Below are 27,211 nucleotides of genomic sequence, written 5' to 3'. Positions count from 1 at the left end.
TCAGTATTATTATTTTGCAGCTACCATATCAGTCGTGTTGGTTTCACTGGTATAACCCATTCACGGATTATTTTCTCATCAAGCCCAAAAAGGACAAATAAAATATATCATTGCAACATTATCCATCTGTATATAGCATTAAATTGTGTCTTTTATTAAAAATGAGTAAATTAAAATAAGGTAAAAGTATACTCGTATGTATTAGAATTAGTAATAATTCAGGCGTAATGTAAAACAGAATACACCAAAAGTAAAATTTATAGTAAATCTTAGAAGAACCTACTCAAAAACATTAACTACTGCACATAATAATTAAAGACCTTAAAGGATAAATCCATATTTTCTTAAAATGAGATTGCTGCAAATATAGGTTTAAAAATATACCTTTTTAACTATAAAATAAACTCTCATATCGTGGTGGTGCAATAACATATGTGTTGTTTTGGCATTTCCGTTTCTTTTAAATATTAATATTTTTGTAGGTAAGTAATTTTATATCTAATAAATTAGTATTCACAAAAACGTTTTGAATGTTACTTATCACCTTCGGTCTAGTGTAAATTTAAAAATAAACACTAACTAACAACTCATCACATCTCATCCATTCTTACAACATAAATGAATTTTTGACCATATTTATATGAATATTTCATTTTAACTGAGATACAAGTATTATACTCATTTAGTCAAATGATATAACAAAAATCTGACATAAAAGAATCATTTTGCCTGAAAAATGTATAATTATATTGTCGCTCATTTTTCATTTGCTTTTAAATCAGGAACACCGAAGAGTATAAGTACCTATATGTAAATCATGTGAACATTATTTTGCAATTATTTAGTTCTTAGCCATCTACAGTACCACTACAGTATATAACAGTACTACATAAATACTACAGTAGATGGTAGATGCTTAAATTGTCCCCCATTTGCTTCTATGCAACTACATTTTTCTCGAAAATGGTACATACTTCCGAATTTCGCCAAGTATACCTTTTCTTGTCGTATACTTTAAAGTTTACAAAACCGTTTACAAATTTTGACTTTTAACATATACTTATTTTTTCGATCGTACCCCTCCAATTACCTGTATCGGTGACACTGCTTGTCGGAAAGAAACCTTTTGCACATTATTCTTAAGGCACAGTTGATGTTTACTCGTGTACAAATTTTGACATTTTTATCTTTGGCCGATTTAAAGATAATTAAGGAAAACCATTTGGAAAGTACCAACTGAAACACACTGTATCTCGAAAACAGGGCGTCTCAGAAAAAAAACGTTATATGAACTACCTCCATTATTTTCCCATGAGCAACTTGCACGCAATTTTTATTTGAAACGTGAACAGGGCACCCTGTATATTTTTTTCGTTAACAAAATTGACAGAATGGGTTATACACAATCAAACGTGACAACACTGAATTTAACTGTCAGGTGCAACTTCGCCATCTCCCGGCAAGATCTTGCACTATTGAGAATTCTCATAAATAGAAATTTACTATTTCGTTCGCTGAATAACCACTAGGGGGCACTCACTCGCCCAATCGATTTGAAATTGCCCGCCTCGGGGACTGGCTCAATATTCGGGATTCCACAACAAAACAAAGCCGTTCTCACGTCGCATAAGTGTGTTACGAGCACCGCGAGAAAGGGTACGGGTCTCGCGAAAACCGCGGAGTTGTACCGAGTTGCGTAACCGTAACAGGGAAATCGTCTCCTCGGTGGTTGGAGGAATTCTTGGTTCTTGGTTCTTCGGATTTTCTGTTTAGTCGCGTTCGAAGAGTTCTAGCGGGCAGTTATTATGGTCAGTGGTTTCTGAACTATCTGGGTCAAGCATAATTTTAGAATGTCACTGAAGGTAAGAAAACGTACCTTACTTTCTGTTCTCTAGGTGTTTATTAGTTATTTAGAATTTTGTAAATCGGAATTAGTTACTGTTTTTAATATCGACAAACGTTTTTTGTTTACTTTTTCTTTTTTAACGTAAAGGAAATAGATCATTTGTTTAGGAAAAAAATATTTGGTTCGAACCAAATATTTTGTACTACCTATATGTATTCATCCAAAAATCCGCTTTTGGATGGAGTCGTCTGGAGGTGCTTATTTTTAGTTTTTTTGGTAGTCAAATCTGTTGAGAATACCTTGCTAGTCTTTTAATTTATAATTTTTATATATTGTTTGTTTTAAGCGTTCTTTAATTTTGACATTTCGTCCAAAATTATATTATTTAAAATTACACTAAATAGGTATAGGTATTCTAAGATTACTTATTGAAATGCATAGAAAATAAAAAATCCATTTTAATTTTTGCTTCTCTATTGGGTATCTACTTTTACTTGGATATTATATCTGGTTTAGAAATTTAGAAAAGTTTGTTTACATCGAATGTCAACTGTTTCTTGAACGTTTGTTTAACTTTCTCGATATTTTCCTTGGAATATATACCATATGGCAGCTCCTAATTATTTCCATATTGAATACACCAATTTACCATTGATAAATATGTAGGTATGTTAAACATAATTATTAATTCTTCAGCCAAAAATAGAATATAATCAATAGAAACTGTCTAGAAATTTTAAAATACCTATATTGTGCGTTATTTCGTCTCATTTTAAATTTAAAGCAAAACCAATTGCTTTCTTTGAAATGTTTGTATTATTTAAGTTTAAGTAATGTGAATTTGAATTATTTTAGTTTTTCAATCAGTATTTTATAAGAATAACAAAAAATTGTTCATTTAATAATAGCATTTTAGACCGAGTCTGTTCATCTTTGTAGGATGCATCTCATAAACCATATTGATTTTATTTACTGTACTATCTACCTACACTCTTCCTGCATCTTCTCACCTACGTAAAAATGGAAACATCTCGTTAAAACTCTTGACTTTATTAGGATGGTCGCTCAACGATCATGCTTACAACAAAAAACAAAGTATTGTTATTTGTTGAATTGAATATATTTTGTAAATCAGATCATGAATAATCAACCCTGAATATGAGACCACTCTACAGAGTGTCTAAGGCTAATGGGTAAAAAAAAAACGATTTAGATCAAGTTATCTTATTGTTAGTATATTTCGGCCTTCAAGAAAAAGATTTAAAAATATTTAGGTGAAAAATAGATGTCTCAGGCTGTCAGAGAGAGCCGTAATTTAATGACGTACCAAGCGCGTCAACCGAGACATGTTGAGCCGCTGCCTCAGAATGCTTTTCACGTTCACGTCATGTTAGTATACTGTTTGTCATCGTGCGGACTTTGGTGTTTATGTTGGTGTATTGTAGACAATTTTAATTTGTTGCTTTTTAATAAATAAAGCGTACGCCTATGTTCCGTGGCTCAGTTTTGACAGCCTTTCAATGACTAAGGTGTTTTAGAAGACCTCAATTTTTTAAGGATAGAAGTGTATATTCGGGCTTGGCTATTATAAAAACTACTCCTTACCGAGTTTTATTGAAATGTCGTAAAATGTGATGGAGTTAATGTAAAAAAAATGGTAAAAAAGGTGAATTATAATTAGATTATCGCCAAATATCGCCTCTTCATAATTGTAGACTGAAGTAAACAATTGAAATCCATATTTTCTATGTTACGTTCAGCGCCATTCAATAAGTATACTTTTTTTTTATAATAAAGTAGCAATTCAAATGAAATTATATATTTTCTCAAAAGAGAAGTAAAGCAACAAAAGATTCATTCAAAAATTGTATTGAATTGTCTTTAAAAGTAATGGAATGTTAAATAATGATCTTTTTTAGAAGACTGATAACTTTTTAAGAACGCAAAATTATTCTAAGATAATGTTTATTTTTGACTCAAGTAAATTATCCTTGAATTATTGCTCTTTCGCTTCCAGACACTTGGTATATTTAAAAAAATCAATATTTCAAAATTTTTATATCTCGACAGTGACATATTTTCTATTCTTCTTATTCCCTGATTTCTTTTAGTGTTCAGTTCTAAAATATGCTGTTTGCATTTGGTTTATTTAATTTTTACTATATGCTGTATTGCTGTAATATTTTATCTATAATTTATAAAGTAAATTTAGACCATTATGCAGTATGCATGGATATACAGATGTGTTACACATGCAGGCTTTTCCAAAATAGGTATACGTGCCTTGTACAGTGACTATAAATTACTGTTTTGCATTCTGCAATCGTTTAAGGGGCAATGCAGAATTCAGTGCAGATCGATTGATGACGGTGCCCTGTCATATTTATTTATAGATGTTTCTCATTCATCCATCGTTTGTATTTCAAACATAATCAAACTTATTGAACAGATTTAGACGGAATGGTAAAAAATCTGTCGTCAGTTTTATGCATTTTTTTTTAATTGTACTATTTATATTCTAGGGAAAAAATGCACACGTTCAAAACTTATATACACAGGAGTGGTAATGTTCAAAGAATATTTCGAAATTTGGTATTGATTATTATATGTTCAAAACCCTTCTGCTACGACACTGAACTTATATTATTTTTTTGTATAATTCAACATTTGAATCAAACTCTTTTCATGACTGATTGTTGTTAATCTACGACAACCTCTTATTTATACATCACCCTGTAAATCTTAACCACAACCACATGTTTAAATGTTTTTTTAGGTACCTACATTAATTATGATGGTGGTATAAGCTGGACTACTTTCTGTAAAAAGTCAACATCAGATTTCCTCTCTTCTGAATATTATAATTCTGTTCAATTTATGTGAGGAATGCAAAATTAACCTTTTCTGGAATAATAATAATTATGTGAAAGGATTACTTTTTATTGTATGTAATTAGAAAAAGAAAATTGTTGTAAATAATGTGTGCCCGCATCTAATAATAATTCATTACATCGTGCAGAACATATTTTTTTGTGGGAAAAATATGATGTAACAGTAAAATATGGATCGTAAATCTATACGAAGATTTTGCTTGCTTGCAGATAAAGAGATAACTACGTACGGTACGTTTTTATTATATAATACTGGCTGATTAAAAATTTTGTTTTCTTTTTATGGTATGTAACGTAGGTATGGAAAATAGTTAATTTTACAAGATGTGCTCCAAAGTAAACAGGACTTTTTAAAAATAAAAGCAACAAAAAGTTTTTTTGGCGAAAATCAATTTATTTTATTCAAAATATTTCCCTTCCAACTCGATACAGCGATTTGCACGGTCTGAAAGCATGACGATTGAGTGTTTTATTTTAGTTCGTCGTCGGCCGAAATATCTTTCAGGATGTCGGTACAAACTTTTTGGATGGCTTCTACGTCCACAAAATGCTTTCCTTTCAGCGGCAAATGCATTTTTCCGAAAAGGTAAAAGTCGCACGGTCCCAAATCAGGCAAATACGGGGAGTGGTTAACAAACGCGATTTTTATTCAAAAAATTGGTCACAAGTGTCGATCGATGAGATGGCGCATTATCGTACAATAAATGAAAACTTCCTTCTGCGCGATGATCTGACCGAATACGGTACACCAAAAACTTCAGAAGGAAGATAGAATTGTGCTTTAGCGGTTTGGTCGTTGGAACGAACTCTTGATTCGAATGTTGAATTCTGAGCAATTTTTGGTCGTCAACTTGTGCGGACAACAAACTGTGCACATACTTTTCGGTAGCCCAATTGTTCGGCCAAAATGCGATAAATTGATGTTTTTGAGATGCTCAATTCCAATTCCATGAATTTCAATGAAGCGATTTTGGCTGATCTTTGATGGAATCACAGTCACAGTTTTGATGGAATCTGCGTTCATCGCGGACATCCGTTGGCCAACATTTATTTATTTATTTATTTAAAGTACACATCCAACAAGCGATGCCCATGGATATGTTAAGTCTGGTAATAAAATATAAAAAAAGTTAAAAGAGAANGGCGATGCCTAACAACAGGATATGTTAAGTCTGGTAATAAAATATAAAAAAAGTTAAAAGAGAAAAATTTACTATGAAAAAATAGAGGGAAAAAAATAGTACAATCTTACAAATAACGCAAATACAAAGAACAAAATAGAAAGGTAACAAACTATAAAAAACATATATGACTACATAAGTAAAGCATTTTTAATATCATTACCCAAACAACAAAAAAGATCGACATTATTTTCTATCTCACTGTACTTGGAAACAATTTGATACAATGGTGATGCTACTAGGATGTTACTACGTGCTGCGGGTAGACTAAGAACATTATTACTTCTAGCTGATAGTCGTGGTACTTCGATATAAATATTACTTAAAACGCCTGGACAGTCCAAAATGTTATGTAGAACTTTATCAAAAACATTACTTGAAAAACAGATCTTCTTTTAGCAAGGACATGAATATTGAAACGCTCAAGTAATAGATCATGCGGAAAACCCTGAGGGGGATATATACCATCCAATAAGTACATAGGTGATTTCATAAACCTACGTTGTACTCTTTCCAAAGTTGCAATTTGATGAGCATAAATTGGGTTCCAGACTATTGATGCATATTCTAATTTAGAACCAATAAAGGTAGTGTAGAACAATCATAGTGTAGAAATACTGATAAAGCCTTTGGAATTCCTTATTATGAACCCCATATTCTTGAAAGGAGATGACGCAATTATGTCTATGTTATGGACCAGGTGATTAATGCGGGCATTATTAATAATGTGCGGGCATTATAAATAATGTCTAGCTCTATCGGGCTAAGCGATTAATTACTATCTAAACTTCATTATTTATCACATTGCACGGTCATTATTATATTGCTACGTAACAATTGGGCAATTTGATAATAAAGTTAAATTTGTCACGGTGCGGGGAGGGAAGCACCGAATTATGCCAAATAATGAGTCTGATTGCTTAAACTTTAGTTTATTTTATGTTTTATAATAATATGTCAAAACTTCTGTAAAACAAAGATAATGTTGTGAAATGTTTGTTTTAAATTTTATATGTTTTGTGTTACCTATATTTTTAATATGACTTTCCTTAAGTTTTAAATGCAGAAACTAGTGGATTCTTAATGTAGAAGTCCTTGCTAATTAATCCAAATAATGAGTCAGATTATTTAAATTGTTTAGTTTATTTATTTATAAACATTTAGTTTATTTTAAGTTAAATGACAACAATAATAAAAAAAATAGTAATTAAATATGTTTGTATTACTCTGCCCAAAAGGTGATGGACAATATGTATAATGCCCGGTCAATTTGATAATTTGAATAATTATTGTCAAATTGCACACTCATATTGGGCATTTTACATAATGACCGGGCATTATGTATAATGCTCGATTTATCACTTGGTCCATAACATCTATATGTTTAGTAAAAGATAATGTAGGGTCAAATGTAACTCCAAGGGCCTTTTTGTAATCGGGTCCATGCAATATATTATATTATCCAATTTATAATTAAATAGTACAGAATATTTTTTTTCTTAGTGAATGTAATGATATTGCACTTGGAGGCATTTAGCGTTGAATTATTATTTAGACACCACAGACTAATGACATTAAGCGCATTCCGTAACATATAACAGTCAGCAATGGTGTTTATTTCACAAAATAGCTTAAGGTCATCTGCATACATTAAATGGTGTTCTTGTAGATAAGCCATGATGTCGTTTACAAAAAGAACAAAGAGCAAAGGTCCGAGTATACATCCTTGAGTCACACCAGATATTTGATGAAACTTGTGCGATTTAAAACCACGATGCTGAACAAACTGATACCTATTTTGTAAATACGATTGAAAAAGTTGCAAAAGTGATTCGGACACACCAAACCCATCGAGTCTGTCAAAAGCTGTAGTGAAGTCGGTGTAGATAAAATCGACTTGTTTCATCTTGTCAAATTTCTCGCTAATAAACTGATTTTTTTGGACAAGGTTAGTAACAGTGGATCTGCCCTTAATGAAACCGTGTTGCTCCCACGACAACAGCCCAAAAAGAAGTTTTTATTAATAAATTAAAGATAATTGTTAATGAGGCAACAAACGCAGAGGCACATGCCCTTATAAAAAATGCCGGTATTAAATCAGGCCCGGCTGTCATATTTGGCTTAATTTGTGAAAAGTTTAATATATTTAGCACATTAGCGTTTGATGTAGGTGTTCGACAATGACTTTTACCCGGTTTATATACGATTGTGAGAATAAATCAGCAAAACTATTAACTATAGTCTGTGGATCATCAATAGTTTGGTCATTATACGTAAGCATAGAACGAATGTGAGCTACATTTCTCTTGGCATTGATAAAGGACCAAAAACTTTTTGGATTAATTTGTATATTGCTTTCTACATGTTGTACGTATAACTTATAGGAGATGCTTATTACATGTCTTATTTGGGACCGCAGATATTTAAACTTGTTTAAGAAAGTAGTATTTCCTGTATTTCTATATTTTTTGAGTGCATTACTTTTTTGTTTAATATTTCTAATAATTTTTCCGTTGGACCATGGTGGGTAGACTTTTGAACAAATGTTTTCCTTGGAATACAGTCCTCGAAAATGTTATTCAGTTTGTCTTAAAAAGCGTCTAATGCATAATTTGGATTGGTGTATTCATTACGGAAAGACCAGTTAGTATTTAAATATAATAAAATAACATCGTACAAAACAGGGAAATTTGCTTTTTTGAAATTAAAGTTATTTTGTTGCTTTAAAGGAAAACTTCCTTTTTTTGAATATGTATTAATGTTGATAACAATAGCTGGATGATAACAGTCCTCAGTAAGAATAATATCAAGAGCCCTATCTACAATAGCATTTATGTTACATAAAACCAAATCAAGACTTTGATTACTTTTTTTACTTTGAAACGCATCTTGTATTATTTCTTTGCTCCTGGATAATTATGCTATTTTTTAACTTTATTTTATATATTTCACTTAATTGTTTAGAGAATTTTGATAATAATTATAATTATATAATTTTTTCAAGGCTTTTTTCCACATACCTATATTACCTGAATTGATAAATAAGTTTCTATAAATAGTCATAAATAAAAGTTGACAGTAGGATCGCGGAAACAATTGAGAAAACGGTATTGATTGCTTGATAAGAGTTTCCTAAATAAGTTTATCGAACGAGTAGAAAAAATGGATTGATTTTATTGTCTGCAATTTCGTCTTTCTTCTTTCTTTCTGCGTCTGTTGCACATTTTTTCATTTAGGAAATTCCAATAATGTTGGCATTAAAGTTTAAGGTGGGTTTCCCCTTGTCCAACTTACATTAAATTTTTTTTAACATTATTTGAATGGAATGAGGTTGCAATTTTATAATGTTGTTTTTATAATTGCTTCAAAATAAAATATGGACATATATACATATCTACCTACATATGTTAATGTTGTGCAATATAGTGGAAAAAAGTAATGGCGTATTATAAAATTTCACATTCAGGGTCGTGTTTATATTAAGATATTGACGTTAGTTATAACAAATAGTATTATGTTTATAATAAATCGCGATATAAAAGTAAATACGTATTTGGAATTAGCGAATTTTTAACATGTTTTATATTGTTTAATACATACATTGTGTTATTGTGTATTGTACGTTAAAGTTTCAAAATTATTGCCCGACAAATACCTACATTAATCGTTAGTTTTAAATTATATTTTTTAATATGGCCCCAAATTATCTCCCGACAATGTTAGAACAGACAATGTATAAAAAAAATAAGGGTAGCGGATAGCGGGTAGCTACGTTTAAAGAGAGTTGGTAGATATCGTGTTTTTGCAATATTTTAAAAGTCCTTGGAAATCTGGGCAATGATTTATACAGTATTGTTCAAGTTTCACATGTTGTATCCATTTTTGTTTATCATTTTATCCTTACCTTACCTTTTTATTTGTACCCCATATTAAATAAAATTTGTTTAATTTTGACAAGTACTTTAATTGTATTATTGCTTGAATAAATTAAAATCTGTGCAAGATAATTTGTACTTATTGTCAATTATTTTTTTAAATCTGCTGTATTATTTAACAAAAACGTACAGAAGTATATATTTTATAGAAATTGTGGTAGATTAGATACATTATTTCGAAACATATGCGGTAGATATTTTAATAGTCTAGAGATCAAGATATTTCAAAGTTAGATAAAAATAAACGAGTTGGGGATGAAACCAAGGTAAATTCACTTATGTAACGTGTAGGGTTTGATAAATATGACTAAAATATATTATCAATTTTCGGAAAAAGCCTCTATTATTTATATACATGCTGAAAATATCAGGAGTATTTAAGACATCCTATATATAAAAAAATGTATATTGCATTTTAACTAAGCTTGATAATTGTTGTTGTTTTTTACGAAAGAGAAAATTAATCCACAAATTTGAAGTTTTAAACTTTGCAATCCTTTCTGTCACTATGGAGAACAGATATTTCAGGATTTTTCTTTTTTTCAGAAAGAATCTCTGTCAGACGTTCAGTTGCACTTAGCAGCATTAAATGGCGACTTTCCATTACTTAGAAGGATACTGGACAGTGGCAAAGTCCATGTGGATTCAAGGGATAAGGTAAGTATTTTGAAATTAGCATATATTTAGCATTTGTTTCTGTTACTATTTTATTATTAATATTACACTGTACAAGGTATGTTTAAAATCCCCAGCATGATATATCGAAAACCAAAACAGATTTTTACTCTATTTTGAAGATATTAGCTGATTCAAATAAAAAAAAATGTAAAACATCTTTTCAAATCAACTCGTTTCAAAATGTTATTTTTGTCAAGTAAAATGTTGGTCTTTATTAAGGGTGACAGAACAACGAAATTACAGGATATATCTTTGAATAATTACGTTATTTAACAATTTCAATGTATCAGGTATGTAATTTTATATTAAATAAATTGTAATATTTAGACGTATCATTTTTTGTTTTTAATCTGGATGCTTATTTATTATTGGCTATTTACTAGATATTGCTGGTGTATTTAAGTGCTAGACGGGGCATGTAGCTCATAGAGCAGTTGTTTCCTGCAATATCAGCAATTAGGAATATTCTATGTGTAGCTGGATATCTTTTGTATAGCTAGATTTCTGTTATCGAAGAATATTGTTTGAGTTCATTTGGTAACAGAATTTTGAATAAAATTTGAATCTGTTTGATTTACAATTAGCCTAACATCTTTACAATGGAGTAAAAATTACAATAGTTGGTCGATTCTGTTTAAAAAAAAAGAAGATATATCTAAGTTCTGTAAAAATTGTTGTATGGTCCATCTAAATGACTTACAAGCTTATAGTGAATAATTTCAACCCTGAGTACAAACAGTTTGTAACAAACTACTACTTCTGAGTCGACGGAATGAATCAAAGAAATTTTTCCATGATAAACCATATTAAATTCTCAGTAACTTTTGTAATATATCCAAATCCTGAAAGATCACTGGTTTTCGAGCTATTTGAATTTGAATATACTTATATTCCTTTAGAAAACATGTTATTATAATTTTCTCAAATTTAATTTTGGGACGTAGGTGTTTTTTTAATGTTATTTTATTACACTTAGATTTTTCAACAAAACTTTTTTTTATTTTCCTAAGTTTAATAAATAACAAAATAAAAAATACAGTAAATTTTCAAAATGAAATTTGTTTCGATGCAATATATTCCATATCTTCTTTGGAATCCTTAGCAGCTAGTTGCCATGCTGTAAATACCATCTCTTGTAAAACAAACCAGCTTCTTTAGTAAATAAAATATTATAGGTAAATTAGTTTTCCACAATGCTATTACAAAGCCGAAAAAAAAAATATTATGGTGATGAAATCAAACATACCTGCTTTAAATAATTTTTATTACAATTCGTAACACCAAAATTACTAATAATATTTATTTGAAGCATGGGAACTTGATTAATTACAGAAAGAATTATCAAAAATTTGATGTTTAGTAACACATTAATAGCGATTTCCTGGTAAACGGTTACATTTATCGACGTGAGCAAAGAGTACATAATTTTTTCTGATATTGCTTCTCTTGCCAATAATTTTTAAATTTCTATGATGTCTAGCAAGAGAAGAAAGTTATGGACAAAACAAATTTTGAGTTCTAGGTAAAGTGCCCTCTAGCGGCGCATAATGAAACTTCTCTCTGACTGGTCCAGTAGAACTTCATCTACTTAGTGGGTGTGCCAAATGACGGACTATAGACTTGAATTAAATAGTTATTTAATTAGAAAAATAAAAAAATTGAACTTTGACAAGCTGTAACTTGCAAACAATTGACAATTCGAAAAAAATTTTCATTACATACTGCTATTATTTTAATCCTTAGAATCACCTCTCGGAATTTCCTGACGGACTTTCAGAACACTCTGTATACATATTTCTTTAATTTCATTAATTTTAAACAGACCACCTTCTATAGACTTGGCAAGAAATCGATGAGAACTAAAATAATAGAAGAAAAGTGTTTATAAGAATTATATTTCCAATACAACAGCTGATGATCACGTCGATACGCTTACTTTTGGGTCACATAGAAACAATGTCAAACTGCAGTTGCAACATAAACAAGTAGTTGTATTTATTACCTGTTACACAGCAACGATAAATGTTTTTTGTAGGAAATAACAGCTTCCTACGTGATAATATTTAGTCCAGATGACAGGTTAATAATGTGAACCGGCATCAAATTAGTACCAACAATTCTTTTTTACTGAAATAAAAGAACAATTCGTTAATATGAACCGATAGATTGATTAAACCACAACCTCGATTTAAAATAAAAAAACAATAATATTGCGGAAATAACTTCAGTGAAACAACAAAAAATAATAATGGCTATGGAAATATAAAAATAAACAAAATATCAGTTAAACTTCGATTAAGAGCTGCCTACCGAGCTCTATATTTGTTAGGTGTACTATTTTTAGCCTTTTGAAATCACGGTGTGGCGACAAAAAACGAGGAAACAATTGTCCCAACAAAAGCTATTTCAAACTCCGTTTCGGTCCATTTCCTCGTCAGTCACAGACCCCTTTCACTGGAAACAAACGAAACGGCTTCCTGACAGACGCGAAACCAGCTTTAGAACTTCTAATCGCCCCGACATGAGTTCCTTATTTAATTGCGGATACAGAGCTTCCGGCTTTTCAATCGAATCGCGACGAAAACACTACTAATTAACTCGATCATGTTTATTTGCTTTTTTCAGGAAGGCACGACACCTCTGATCCTGGCCGCCGCCAACGGACACTACGAGTGCGTCAAGGAGCTGCTCGAGCAAGGGGCCGATCCCACGACGAAGAGGATAGTAAGTACTTTTTGATTGTGTTAGCCACCCACAACGCGATAACCTAGGGATATACAGGGTGTTACAGATAAGATAGGAAATGTCTGGGAAGATGATAGATCTAGTAAAAACACAACGAGTTCCAGTGTGGACTGAAACGCCGGAAATTTGGGGCAAATGGATAGTTATAAGGGGGCCAAAGAAAAATAAAAACGTTAATTGTAATCGTAACTGAAAAACCCGTATCGTATGAATTTTTATTTTTGGCTAAATTTAATTTATGTGATAGTAGAAGAAGCTTTATAAATTATCATTTGGATTCTGGGCGAGTTGCATTATCTACATTTAATAATACAATTAGATTTTACTATCTTATATAAAAAATAGTTCAGTAATTGAAAATATGTAAAATTTAGGAAAAATTTGGGTAGAATTCAATGAACTACTTTACCCCACTTGCATTTTTGGGCTTCATTTTCAAAATGGCGTCCAAAGTTTGTAAAAAACATTTTTTTCATTTATAAAAAAAGAACGAGCAAGCAATAGCGGTGTCCATAAAAATGAAGTTTAATGAAAGAAAATGGGACCAATCGTTGCGGACTATTTTTTATATTGAAGTACAAGTTTTCAACTATAACATGTGTAAATTTCAGCCCTTAATATTAATAAATGAGGTCGTGGTGATTTTTTCGAAAAAAAAAAATTCTCGGATCCTGTTGGTCGTAGGACATTTATTTAAATTCGTGAAAAAATGTCAACTTTCGAATGACAGTATCGACATTTTGATAGGAATTGAAATCAAAAAGTTAATCAATGTTTTATGGCCTCGGAAAAAAAAAACGATTTTTAGATCGTTTTTTGCGATATTTGAAATCGATTTGAGACTCGCTCAATATTTGCACATATATGTAATAATTATTAAAGAAAATTTTAAGCCCAACCCAGTTCCTAAAGATGTGGCGGCCGATTTTTGCAAAAATTATAAGATATTGTTCAATTTTGAAAAAATCGTTTGATTTTGCTCACCAAAATATTTATTTTTGAAAGATAAATATAGCTATTTGAAAAAATTGCGTTTTTTTCCGTTTTTTTTTGCAGTAACTAATTAATTTATTTATCGATCAAAACCGGTTTGGGCTTATTCGATCCGTATTAAAAATTCCTACAACTTTTGTGTGAAACATTTTTTTCTAAAATGTTTAGTTTTTTTTTTTAATGAAAAAAAACTGTTTTTTGGAACTTTGGACGCCATTTTGAAAATGAAGTCAAAAAGTTCAAGTGGGATAAAGTAGTTCATTGAATTCTAAGGAATTTTTCCTAATTTTTACATATTTTCAATTACTGATTTTTGGCAAAAGAATGAGGTATTTTTGACAATTTGTTTGGACTAAAATGGGAAGTTCGTATTACCCGCTACAACTGTCTTTCTTCGTTATTAAGAAAGGCATATTGTCATGTTATGTGAGTAATCATACCGATACAATACCGATATAATACAGAACAGTTCGATAAAAAGAATTATATAGTTTATGTTCAGAGCCTTCATAAATGTTTACAAGCCACGCGACCACCGAGTTTAGGCAACCCAACATTACACGATTAGTACTGGTAACGAAACATTGCTAAATCTTGAGGTTACCAATATTCATGACTCCTCCATTTTGTTGCAATGTGGTTAAACTGGTACTTGATTTTTTAATTAAAAATTCTTTTCCAACTTTGAATCATAATGGAACCGTTATTCCAAAGGATATTATTATAATTGTAATTTTAACAGTACCTACTTATTAGATTAAATAAATTTTAATGCTGACAAAAAGAAAAAAAAATGTATAACTTAGAAAAATAAAAAAGTAAACAAAAGTCAAAAATAATTTTCATTGTTTTAACCTATCAAATACGATAAAAGTTCCAAAGGTTTGTTTAAAAAAATGACTATAGGTCCAGGAACTCGGAAACAAACTATTCGAAAATTGTTGCTCAAAATTATGAATTTTAATTTTAAAGTAGACTGCTGTCCTAGTTTATGCCAACTGATTTTTTTTAATTGCTACGCCACCTATATCGCTATTAAAGAGCAATGCCATTTTTATCCAGAATTGAAGTTCTTTTTATTAGTGCACTATACATTTTCACAGATCTTCTTCACGTTTGCCCAGTAAATTGCTGACACTGAAGAGTTCATAATAACGTGTTCTAAATATGGGCGTAGCTAGGGAGGGCAGGGGTTTGCACGGCCCACACCAGAAAAAAGATCTAATAATATCATCTTTCTCATATCGGTAGGTTTTTTTAGAATCGAACGAAACAGTGCTTAAGTTTTGAAATATTATATCGGGAAGTCGTTGATTACATTTTTTTTATTTTAGCGGCTTCCACAGAGCTTGCAGCAGTCCTGGGCCCACCCCAAGCAAAAATCCTAGCTACGCCCATGATTTTAAAATCCTTCCATTCTAAGATATATGTAGAATATTAAGTGTACACTTGAAGAACCACATTTTCTTTAATAATTATAGAAAATGTGTTCCATTCACATAAACTTGCTGGAGTTCATTATTTGCAAAACACTTATGCTCTTACAATTAGTAGCTATAGGAGTCCAAACTATAAAATTAATAAATTTTGTTTACGATCGTGTCAAAAGTCATAGTTTTTACATAATTTCCAGTGTAAAAAATTGACTTTTATCAGAGTTTATGCTATAAAAGTTTATACTCCAGGGTTTTATTACACAATTTTAGTTATAAAGTTTATCAGTACAAACGTCAGTTCATTTCACTATTCATTTTAACGTTACATCTGTTTTGCAGGTAAAATTTGCTTTTATAGTGGACAACCCTATTAGGGTTGTCCACTATAAAAGCAAATCATATACAAATTGTTGTCGAGTTAAAGATTTTATATCAAAGAACCTGCCTGTATAGTCAAATTTTAAATATATGACAAATTAACGTTAGAAATCATTTATTAATTTTTGCGTTACTTAAAAACTAATCTGACGTCATAAGGGGCAATTGAACAAGAAGCTAGTAGCGATCCTATTGCATAATTTTGAAGAAGAAGAAAATATGTCAAAATTGTCCATCAAACCCTGCTGCCCTGTTTCCTGTTTTTTAAACAAAAGTGTCACTAGTGACAGCAGTCTATCAATTAAGGGTATTTGTGATTGTTATTATTAATTTCCTGATTGTAATGGATTCAACAAAATTTAAGTGGTTTTGTTCCACATTCCACATAGCCAATTGCATTATCTCCATAAGACTCCCGAACTGCACTATAAATTTCCATAAATAAATAGGTATTTTATGTAAATAAACACAATAAAATCATTCGTTAAATATGTTGATCCTTACCTGACTGCTTTTATACCTCTGATTTCGACAAAATTAAAACGCTCGTCTCTTTTAAAAAATTCAATTCATGATCGTAAAAATATAAATTTTCGGTAAAATTTGCGAAGTAGCTTTCACAAATGCCGATTCACACATTCTGCTTTAATTATAGGGAAAGCTTTAAATGATTATTACTAAATAATAATTTTACTTAATAAAGGAATTTGAAGATTAAGGAAAATAGAAATGGACTTGAAAATATTTTATACGACAGTGTCACTGACAGATTGACACTACTGACAGTGTTGACAGAGCATCTTCTTCCAATTGTTTTCCTTTACGCAATCATTTACACATAATTTCACTACAAGGTGCCCCTTATGACGTCACAGCCGTTTTGAAATGTTATAAAAAAATCAGTTTTAAATAATTATTTTAAAACTGTTCTGAAGCATTTTTCAATCTCTAATTGTGTATACATACTAGTTACTACGTGTAGAATTATATTATCTACTTTTTGAAATTTGGTCAACAACCCTATTTGAATACAAATTCTTAGCAACTCAACTCCTCGACATACAGAGCCTTCATAAATGATTACAAGCCACGTGACCAGTAATTTTGTTTGAACAGTAATTTTATTTCCTCTATGTTAGCAATTAAATTCTGATAAAATTAAAACAATAAGATCAATTTACATTAAAACACAACATTCAATTTTTCACGAGATTCTATTCAATCAATCAGCGATCGTATTATCTCGAGCGTAGACGCGACGGTTTGTCATTGTTCATTGTAAACGAATCATTAATATTGGTGACCCAAGACTTAGGGATTTTTGTTACCACTAAATAAAATAAATATTGAAATGAAATTACGTTAATTATTATTAAGTACTATAATCACGTCTTTTCAATGACGTTGACTAGAATCGTCATAGATTCTACGCAAATCTGAAACTCTATTGCCTATTCGCATATGCCCGAGCGTAACCATAACATGCTGCTAATTTGCTGATTTTCCCTCTAGTTTTAAAGATTTTTTTGGGTCGGAAACTTAAAATTATTAATTAGTGTTCTAAATGTTGCACATTTTGTAAATATAAATAAATATAGCATCGAAAAAAGTATTTTAAAATAAGTACATTTTTGAGTTTGTAGTAGCATTGGCAACAATTCACCCAAATACTTATGTAAATGGGACAGATTTTTTTTTTTTTTTTACGCAGGCCAGCGGCAAATTTAAATAATTACTGTTTCAGTATTCCAATTATTTATTTACACTAAAAATATCTTAAACGTATTTCTTTTTTTTTAATTATTTGGAAAGAAAAGATTAAATTTACTGAAATTTATTGATCAAAATGAAAGCCACCCTTTTGTTTACGCAGACTGGAACTACGCCGCTGTTCTTCGCTGCCCAAGGTGGATTTCTGGACATAGTCCAATTCCTTTTGGACAATGGGGCACCTGTGGATTCTTCAAGCGTGGTAAGTTCTTTCAAAACACATACAGAGCGTTTATTCTACTTCTTCAGTTAGTAAATAGGATAAAAAACGACAGTAACGACATGAGTTTAACGACACATGCCTACGAACTTTTTTAAATTATTTTATTTCAGCAAAGCCATCATCATGTAACTCGAATATTAATGTGAGGAATTAAATATTATAAAAAATCTATTTATACTCTTCATTGAATTTATTTTATAAATATTTCATATAGAATTCCTCTTTTAGAAAATCTAACAACAGTGGGTCTCTAAAAATGTTTAATAAATTATGTTTGGCCATTAGGGAGATAAGTGGCCTCATGTTAGAACCTTGAGTCATACCTAATAACAAAATTATATAGGTACGACTAAGAAGGATTATTACAGTGCTTTCAATGTTCTAGTATAGATGGTAAACATCAGTCAGAGCTATAAATATAGTTGACCTGGTTCTTGCAACCTGGCCAGAAAAAATTAAAGTTTAAAAAATGGTTACGGTGCTTTACCAATAGCACGTTAGTGTAGTATGATTATTGTTTTTTTAAGAGGTTTTAATAACTCTTTTGTATAACGAACTGTTTTGTTTTAATTTGGCGAAAATTTTGTCAAAAATTGTAGCGTACAACAAAATTTTATGCAAACAAATTATGACTTATGAAGATAAAGAAGTAAATGTTTAAATACAGCACTTAATATAAGTTGCAATAAGTTTGCAATGTCTCTGAAGATTTTATATTTTACTCTTCTTATTAAGATATGAATGCATAGAGTAGCAAATGTTTGTTATATTAATTTACATATTTGACGTAATTATGTAAATATAGTTATATAATTATAGCGCGTAGAGGAGCAATTTGCGAATATTGTTGCAACTCATAACATTCTCATAGTTATTAATTAAACACGGTATATATCATTAACATGTTCTGTCTCCTTTTATGGGTAAAATTTTGTTAAAAACACGAAAAATTTGCTGGCTTTGCTCATCGGTTGTTTATGTTGAATTAACAAGAAAGATTTCTATCATTTTGAAATTGTCACTGTCAAAACCAAAATGACAACTTCATTCGTGAGACAAATTACAAGTTCGAAGAGAACCCATTAATGTATTTCGCCCTTCTCCGACTGATATCAAAACGAAGCCCTGTGGGATTAGTCAAAAATTTAAAATTTTGTGACGATGCTTTCAAAAAACGTGGCCAAACTTTCGAGGAGAAGTACATAAGAGACATGACACATGAACAACTAAAGAAGCTTAAAGAAAAAGTAGAAGCAGAGAGAAAGAGGAGAATAAGAGAGGAAGTGAACAAAGCAGACAAAGATGAAGATAAAAATGGGAAAAAAGACGGACATTGAGAGTGTTTGTAAAAGTGACAGTTTTGAATAAATGTAGTTTCTTATGATGAATTTTTTTCCTGGCAAGACCGAATTTAGCTAGAAAGTATAACAATTTTTCAAAATTTATTATCTAGCATCATCTATTTACACTCTATGATATGGTTTAATAGATGGCGTTGGTGATGGTATACAAGTAGGGACTTTCACAGTTTAATAGAAGGCAAATATTACAAAAATGTTAGTTAACGTGTTTTTTGCCTTTGTAAACCATTAAAAACTAATAATTAGAACTTTAATTTATAGGATGGGGGCAGCCCGTTGTTTGTTGCGTGTCAATGCGGTCACATGGACGTCGTTAAAGAGTTAGTGAAAAGGGGTGCTAAAGTTAACACCCACATGAAGGTAAGACCTATAAAACATGTATTGTATATGCATAAATTCGTTTTATAAAGTTTAAATTTTCAAATCCATTTTAAGATTATATCTAGTTTAGTAATTCAAAAACCGATGACATTTTTCTCTTATATCAGAATTATTTTAGGTGTTTTAATATTCCGGATACATACGGAACTACCACAGATGAAAATCTACAGTAAGGCTTCAAAATAAGTCGATTTACTTATTTACTTGCTTTGTTTAGCCACTAAAGGCCGCTGTAAAAATTTTTAGTTTTTTTCTAAATATCCAATAATTAATAATGCAATTGTTTCGGTTACTATGTCAAAATGTAATATTTGCACACACTAATATATCAAATTTCAATTAAATCTGATAAAACGTCTCTCGGCTAAACGAAACAATTCTGGTTAAAGGACAAGTTTAGTTAAATCATCTTATTTTTTAACCCCAAGAATGTGTGTCATCCCGTTCCAAAACTTTTGGAAGTTGCGACTCCCTCTTAGATCAAATTTTTGCTTGCAACCCCTCACTACATTATATTTAATCATAAAGAGCTTTTCTAACTTAATAGCAGATATACGTGTTTTTGACATGTTTTAATATCAGCTCTAGACAATTATATTTTCGTCCAACTAACGTTAAAAACGTGTCGAAGATATGATTTTGTCAAATTGTACTGTTGGTCCTTTAAGCTGATCTCAACTGACTTAAGTTGAAAAGTTGAACAAAGTTTTAACGGTCATTTTTATTCAAATTGATCAACTAAAAGTGAAAGGAAACAAAGCTATACATATAATGGGCTCATTCAGTCATTTTTAATTTATTATTTAGCACTTAAATCCCTAAATACGTAAGGAAAAAAATCAGGCAAAATTTAGTATTAACCGTGATAAGTAATTTTTAATTCGTAAAATATTTGAAACGGCCCAAACCGTCTGCATTTGTGACGTCACACCACTCGACTAGTTTAACCCTACGGCTATATATCCAAAAAAAATCGCATCACTTATCATTGAAGACTCTGGTGCAAGAAGGGTATGTCAATTTTTTTGAAAAATGTCATTTCTGCGGATATAGGTTTAAACATGTACTTTTCTGGTGCAAATATGGAATCTGTGGAGATAATTGAACTATAAGATAAAAGCATTTATCCCATGCTATACATAAGTGCAAAAACGGAACAAGTTCTTGCACCATCTATGCGTTGGTTTTTTGTGCTTAGTTAGTTCAATTTGTTTAACTTAAATATTATTAAAACCAGCAAGCTTGAAGCCTTTAGCGATCCTCTGCGACCTTTTTTCGCGACCCCCTAGGGCAGGGGTCTGCAAGTAATTCCAGATATTTTTGAAAATTTTTAACGAGGTCCAGAAGAAACTCATATTCCTTACTAATTTTTTATTTTAATTAGCATTCATATTTGTATTCAAAAATCAATGCGAGAAATTACATTTGCGGTCTTGGGTCAGTTTTTTTTACTAACCTACTAACCATTAAAAAATGATAAGGGTGGCACTTATACATATTGTTATCAACAGAAAAATATTCTTTTAAATTTTAAATTGAGTAATTATACATTAAAAAAATTTTTGGAGGACCATTTATTACCTTCCGCGGTTCGGATCTGGACCACGGTCCGCCAGTTGCCAACCGCTACCCTAGGGGGTCGTGACTCACATTTTGGGAACCACTACAATGGTATTAAAGCTAATGTGTACAGTTTACTCTATGATACAGTACTACATATTAATTTTTGTTTTAACTGTACCAAAGAACACCCACGCGACCGATTTTTCTTTTTCTTTGCAAGGATAAGGCTACGCCTTTGTTCATTGCCGCCCAAAATGGACATTACAAGGTCTTGGTCTACTTGTTGGCGCAGGGAGCCGAGCCAGATTCGAGACGGACAGACGGAGCGACTCCTCTATGGATAGCCGCGCAAATGGGGCACGATCATATAGTCGCCCAACTTCTAAAGGCTGGGGCATTCGTCGACGCTGCCAGACACGTAAGTTCTCTATAAATCCACGTTTTTTGGGTGTACTGTTGCAAAATTCTTTTTTTATATAGGTACAGGGTGTTGCAATATTCAGCATATGAACAGTAGCATCACAGTATAATACTTATACAAATCGGTTCAGTCATAGAACGAATCTACTTCCTTGGAACATAACGGTGCTTATTTTTACATCTGTATAATGTGTTTTATGTTGACATTGTTCATGAATTTACTATGAATATATTTAATTATTAATTTTTAAATTAATGAACAATTCTTCAATTTTATTTGAGACTATTTTGTATATTTAAAAGCACAAAGTTTCCTAAGAAATTTAAAAAGCCCACCGCACTCATAGATCTTCAGAATAAATAAAACTCTGCTCCTTTTGGTTATAACTGACTTGATCAAGACCACAATTATTTATTCTACATATATTTATAAAATATAATGTCCTTACTGATTTAGATTATACTATTCTAATCTGATAATATACATTTAAATGTGAGCAAAATTGTTATGTACCATTGGGCGCGTGAAGGTTTCAAGATGTCGAGGAAAATGTAAAATTTTATGAATTTTTATTGATCAAATGTGGTAAACAAACGCAAAAGCAGAAAATACTAAAAAATATCATAACAGACTTTCAAAATCGTCGTTATCTATTTCTAAACTTGCTTCTGTATGTTGTTGATCTCGACGAATTGAATATGTCTGTTATGTTATTTCTCAGGCCATCTCAGAAATATGTTCCCGTAAGTCTTCTGAGTCAAATATTGATGCTCTTAAATAAGCCTCCTCCAACGATTAAGATCATCCTAGAAACGGCAGAAATCCCTTCATTCCAAGAGCGACCGAAAATCCATAATGATAATCTGGTGGAGCCATCAAGAGGTGCGATTGGACGTCGACCCAAGCCATTCGCAGTTCGCGTTGTACGACATTTACAATTTGTTACATTGTCGTTGCATTGTATGCAGTGTATTGCACGTAACTAAACCAATATTATACACAAATAATACCCATTAAATTTTACTCTTTAAATGCGTGGTTCCAAGTTCCAAAAGCTTTAGGTGAAAATATAGAAACGGAATGAGGCCGACCAGCGAGAGGCGCCCAACAATGTAGGTACATTCCTCGAGTACGATACATTGTTAGAGGAATCTACAGTAACCCAATTCCTCGGGGTCAAGCAGTCAAGGCTCCGGTGGCGACTACTATCGCGGGAAGGACCAATGGAGCCGACGGGATACGAAAATGACTTGAGTTTGGTGTCGGGAGCGATTCTTATATTTTTCGTGTTATATTTTGTTTTTGTGTACTTGTTTATAAGATTTCTTATTTAATAATAATTCGTTATAATATGCTTCATTTTCTCTTTCTTTTTAAACCCAGATATCTTAAAACTATTGGTCTAAGTATAAAATGGTAAATACAAATTTTGCTCACATTAAAGCAGATCTAACATCCTGCATGGCCTGCGGTGATTGTTAAAAAATTACAAATTAGATTAGTGTATAAATAATACCTGTATATTTTTAGAAACGATATCAGTTAGAGAATTGGATTTCGGCGTGGAACTGGTACTAATGAAACGCCTCTGGCCACTGCATCAATATGTATCTCATTTCTTTTTTCTTTTTTTTTTTTTGGTGCTCTATAATAGGTTGATATGAGCTACCATTTATCTTATTTTCCAAGTAAATTGATACAGAAAAATAATGTTCTATCCATTTAGAAACCTTTTTACCTTTTTGTCAAATTTCAAATGTAAAAACTGAAGAGATATCTTAATATTTTGAGTAAAAAATTTAGACTAGTATAATGAAATATTTTTTGAATTTTTACTACTTAAAAAATGCATCTAACATAAAAATTGAGGAAAATACCAAAGCATTTCTAAAAGATAAAGCAATTTAAAAAATATTGTTTTGTTATGATTTCTTTAAAAATTAATAAAAAAAAATACAAATAAGAAGCTTATATCAATACCTCGATAACTTAAAAAAAATTGGGAATGTATCGATCTTTTTGGCATTTCAGTGGTCCTTGACAAAATTAATTTTTCTAATCTAATGTTTGAGAGAAAATATGAATCACTTCCATAAATCTGTACAAGGAGTTTGATCCATTTATACAGGGTGTATCGTGTATCAGAAATTGTCATTGTCAAGTACCATTTTTGATTTAGTGCAAAATATACATTCTAAAACTTGTCTAGTGACAACACAGACATCTTCTAAAACGTGGTCAATTTAATTCATGCATTATTAATTGAGTGTCTACTAATAACAAATTTTTCAGTGTGAATCACTTTTTCTTAAAAAAATATTTCATAATTTACGTTATAAGAAATTTATTATATCTTATATCGTTTAATTGAATTATATGATTTTCTTTTAGGATGGAGCTACTCCACTTTTTAAAGCTTCTCACAAGGGTCACTCTGCAGTTGTAGGTGAATTGCTCAAATATAAACCATCCCTAGACATTCTCCCTGTAAGTAATTATTTAAGGTATTGTAGTAATAAAAACTGTCGAATATTTCCTTTAAAATCAATCAGTCAAAAAAATTATGACAACTTTTCCGCATTTACGTTATATAAGTTACCTTTTTCTTCTATTTTGGCCACCATATATTAAAGTATTGCATGTGTTACTGCTATTAAGTCATGACCTGCAGCCAGGCATGTCGGCTCCCAGCCATACAATTAATAAGCTGAAGTGCAGCTCATTGTAAATTGATAGCACTTATTGATCCCACTTCTGGAGGGTCAATGTTTCGAGCAAATTTTAAGGTCATCGTCCAGCAAATACAATTACAGATTAAGTCTCTAATTTCTAAGACTTGATTTAATCCAGAAACCATACAATACTTACGGAAGGCATCAAATTTGTTCGACAATATCTTGAAAATCTTAACTTTGTGATTTTGTATGCTTAGTTTTCACATTTTTTCAGAATGGCGAAAGTGCCCTTCATGCCGCCGCTTTCTCTGGTAGCCTTCCAGTTTGCAAGCAACTCATCGCAGGTGGTGCAAATCCGAGCCTTAAAAACCAAGAGGGTTTCACACCCGCCGAAGTTGCAGACAGGCACAGGCACAATATGGTTAACGATTATTTGAGAAACTGTCTCAATCGAGCTTGAAAGTAATTTTGAGATGTACAGAATGACTGTTAAACAAGACTTATGTTGTGCCTTCCAAGAAAATGTGCTCAAAAAATGTATAATCAGTATTTCAAGATGGATTTAAAAAAAATTGAAATACATTCTCGATTTTTTCTGGAAAAAATTTGAATCTCTTCGCTCAAATTATTTTTCTCTGCCAGATATTAATACACGGGGTGGTGCAAAAGAATCAGATTATTTAAGAATTATTATTTAAGTATATCAGTTCTGACGAATTCACTGAATATTTTTAGTTTAGTTAAGGGTCATGTCCACATATCCGATGCCAAAATTTGTTTAAATCATGTTTGAACTACTAGTAAAAATGTTTTGTAGGCAAGTTAGGATAAAGTAGGGATATGGAAAATCATGTAAATAAATTGTTATAATGTGAAGTATTTATTATGTTTGTACTTAAATGTTATCATTGATAGTATTACCTTTTTTGTTGAAAAATGTTTGTTATTTATATTATAAGTATTTCTAAGACTTCATCGGATTTTTGTTAATGATACCTACATCACGAAATTTTCTAATTTTGAAGAAAAAATTATAAAAGGATGAAATGAAAGTGTAAAGAGTATAAAACTCCTAATAATTAAATGGAATAACCAACCAAAATCAATACAACTTAATTCTCTCAATATGTTCTTAGATAAAGCAACAGGCAAAAAATGTTTTATATTAAAAACTTTGCATTTTTATCTGCAGTGGTTTTATCTGCCATATAGCAGTTTGCGACAGCAATGTTTGCTTTTGTTCATAAAAAGTCATTTTTCTTGAAAACGGTTGACTTTAGAGCAATGAACCAAGAGAACTCTTATTGTGTAAAATTCATTGGCGCTTTAAAATTTGCTGTCAAAAGTCAATTTTTCCAGTGGCGTAAAATTTAGGGGGGGAAAAACCTTTACGATACCTTAAAATCTCCACCACTGGCACGTCCAATGAATTCGAGAAGGGTACGAAAAAGTAGCTATTAATAGTGGTAATGTGTGTACAAAAGCTCAGTCCTGTAGTTCAAACGATTCCTAAGATATTGGCGAAAAACTAAAAAAAAATTAAAGTTTTGACACCGTGTATCTCGAAAACGAAAGCCCGGAGAGAAAAATGGAACAGGAAAAAAATGTTTCTTTTTTCAAGAGGAATTTACAGTTTTCCGTTGCGACACTTATTTAGGAACACCCTGTATATTATTGCATTTTTGGATTCCTTGGTTAATATTAGGTAGAGTTTATTAAAAATATATGGTGTTTAAAACTTACCGTTTTCGAGATAAATTTTGAAAAAAATCATAATTTCATCTCTCTAAATGAGGCTAGATAGCGTCTAAACCGTAAGAGTTAGAAACCTGCAGTTTTCACAATTCGTTTTGCCTTAAATTACTCTATCTTGTCATCTGTGAGCAAAACGTGTACGGCATTCAGACTTGGAAATACTGAGACCTACATTTAATAATCTTACGAATTGATAAACTTTTTTTTTTCAAATGGAATGACACATATTAATTGTCATGGGTGAATGCAAAATTGAATACCCTTTCGACTGATATAATGTTGTCCACACTTATCTTTAACGGTCTTCCAAAAAAATCAGGTTATTTTCTAAAGTCTGAAAAAGTAGCTATGTAACAGCGTCAAGACGGCCTTGCAAAATCACTTTTCTCCACATTTTATCAGGCCTGGGACTGACAGTGTCAATATTTACTGGTATGTTTAAAAAGTGGTTTGACAAACAAAAGTAATAGTCCACAGTACAGGCCCCTCCTGGAAAGTTGATTACCACATACTTTATAACTCGTGAGGAGCTTCTTTCGACGAGTCTCCCACACTTTTCCTCTGTGACTTTTCTCGATTCCTCCGCTTTTCCACTCGGAAAAGTCCAAAAACATGGCAATTTCCCAGGGTCTTGAACAGTCAAGACCACACCTTTTTTTTTTAGCTTAAGTTACTGGAAATTTTGTTGCAAATGCCGATTTAAATTTGTTCGACAGAAATTCTTCCTGCATTGACGTGTCTACCGGCCGAAACATGCCAAAATGACAGGGTATTGAAAATCAATTACCACATAGGTAATTTTTAGTAAAATTAATTGTAAATAAGTCAGTCAAAAAGTATTGTTGTCCGACAAATTTCAAGCCGCGTTTTTTCAGTCCGACAGCTGGAAATCGGAATTTTCACGGGGTATGAAAAATCGATTACCACATATCTAATTTTCATTTTTTCCACTTTTAAATTTACTGTACAAAATAGTGAT

At 31.3% G+C, this 27,211-nt stretch overlaps 1 protein-coding gene across 1 annotated transcript; it reads left to right on the top strand.

Moving 5' to 3' along the window:
* The first annotated feature begins 1,622 nt into the window (after positions 1-1,622).
* LOC108905966 (ankyrin repeat domain-containing protein 29) lies at positions 1,623-25,409 on the top strand. The gene is made up of 8 exons (XM_018709056.1): positions 1,623-1,862; positions 10,400-10,510; positions 13,157-13,255; positions 17,957-18,055; positions 19,699-19,797; positions 21,602-21,799; positions 24,194-24,289; positions 24,752-25,409. The coding sequence occupies exons 1-8, from the start codon at positions 1,851-1,853 to the stop codon at positions 24,935-24,937; spliced, it is 900 nt and encodes a 299-aa protein (XP_018564572.1). The 5' UTR covers positions 1,623-1,850; the 3' UTR covers positions 24,938-25,409.
* Positions 25,410-27,211: the final 1,802 nt, after the last annotated feature.

This window comes from Anoplophora glabripennis, unplaced genomic scaffold (genome assembly GCF_000390285.2).
Source record: "Anoplophora glabripennis isolate ALB-LARVAE unplaced genomic scaffold, Agla_2.0 scaffold113, whole genome shotgun sequence".
Taxonomy (NCBI): domain Eukaryota; kingdom Metazoa; phylum Arthropoda; class Insecta; order Coleoptera; family Cerambycidae; genus Anoplophora; species Anoplophora glabripennis.
Note: the sequence above shows the minus strand (reverse complement) of the source record. Positions and strands in the feature narration are given on the sequence as shown.

Excerpts from the sequence above, each read along its gene's own strand:
- LOC108905966 (XM_018709056.1), top strand. Across the intron at positions 13,256-17,956 it reads ATCCCACGACGAAGAGGATA|ACTGGAACTACGCCGCTGTT; the intron begins GTAAGTACTTTT and ends TTGTTTACGCAG. Across the intron at positions 21,800-24,193 it reads TCGTCGACGCTGCCAGACAC|GATGGAGCTACTCCACTTTT; the intron begins GTAAGTTCTCTA and ends ATTTTCTTTTAG.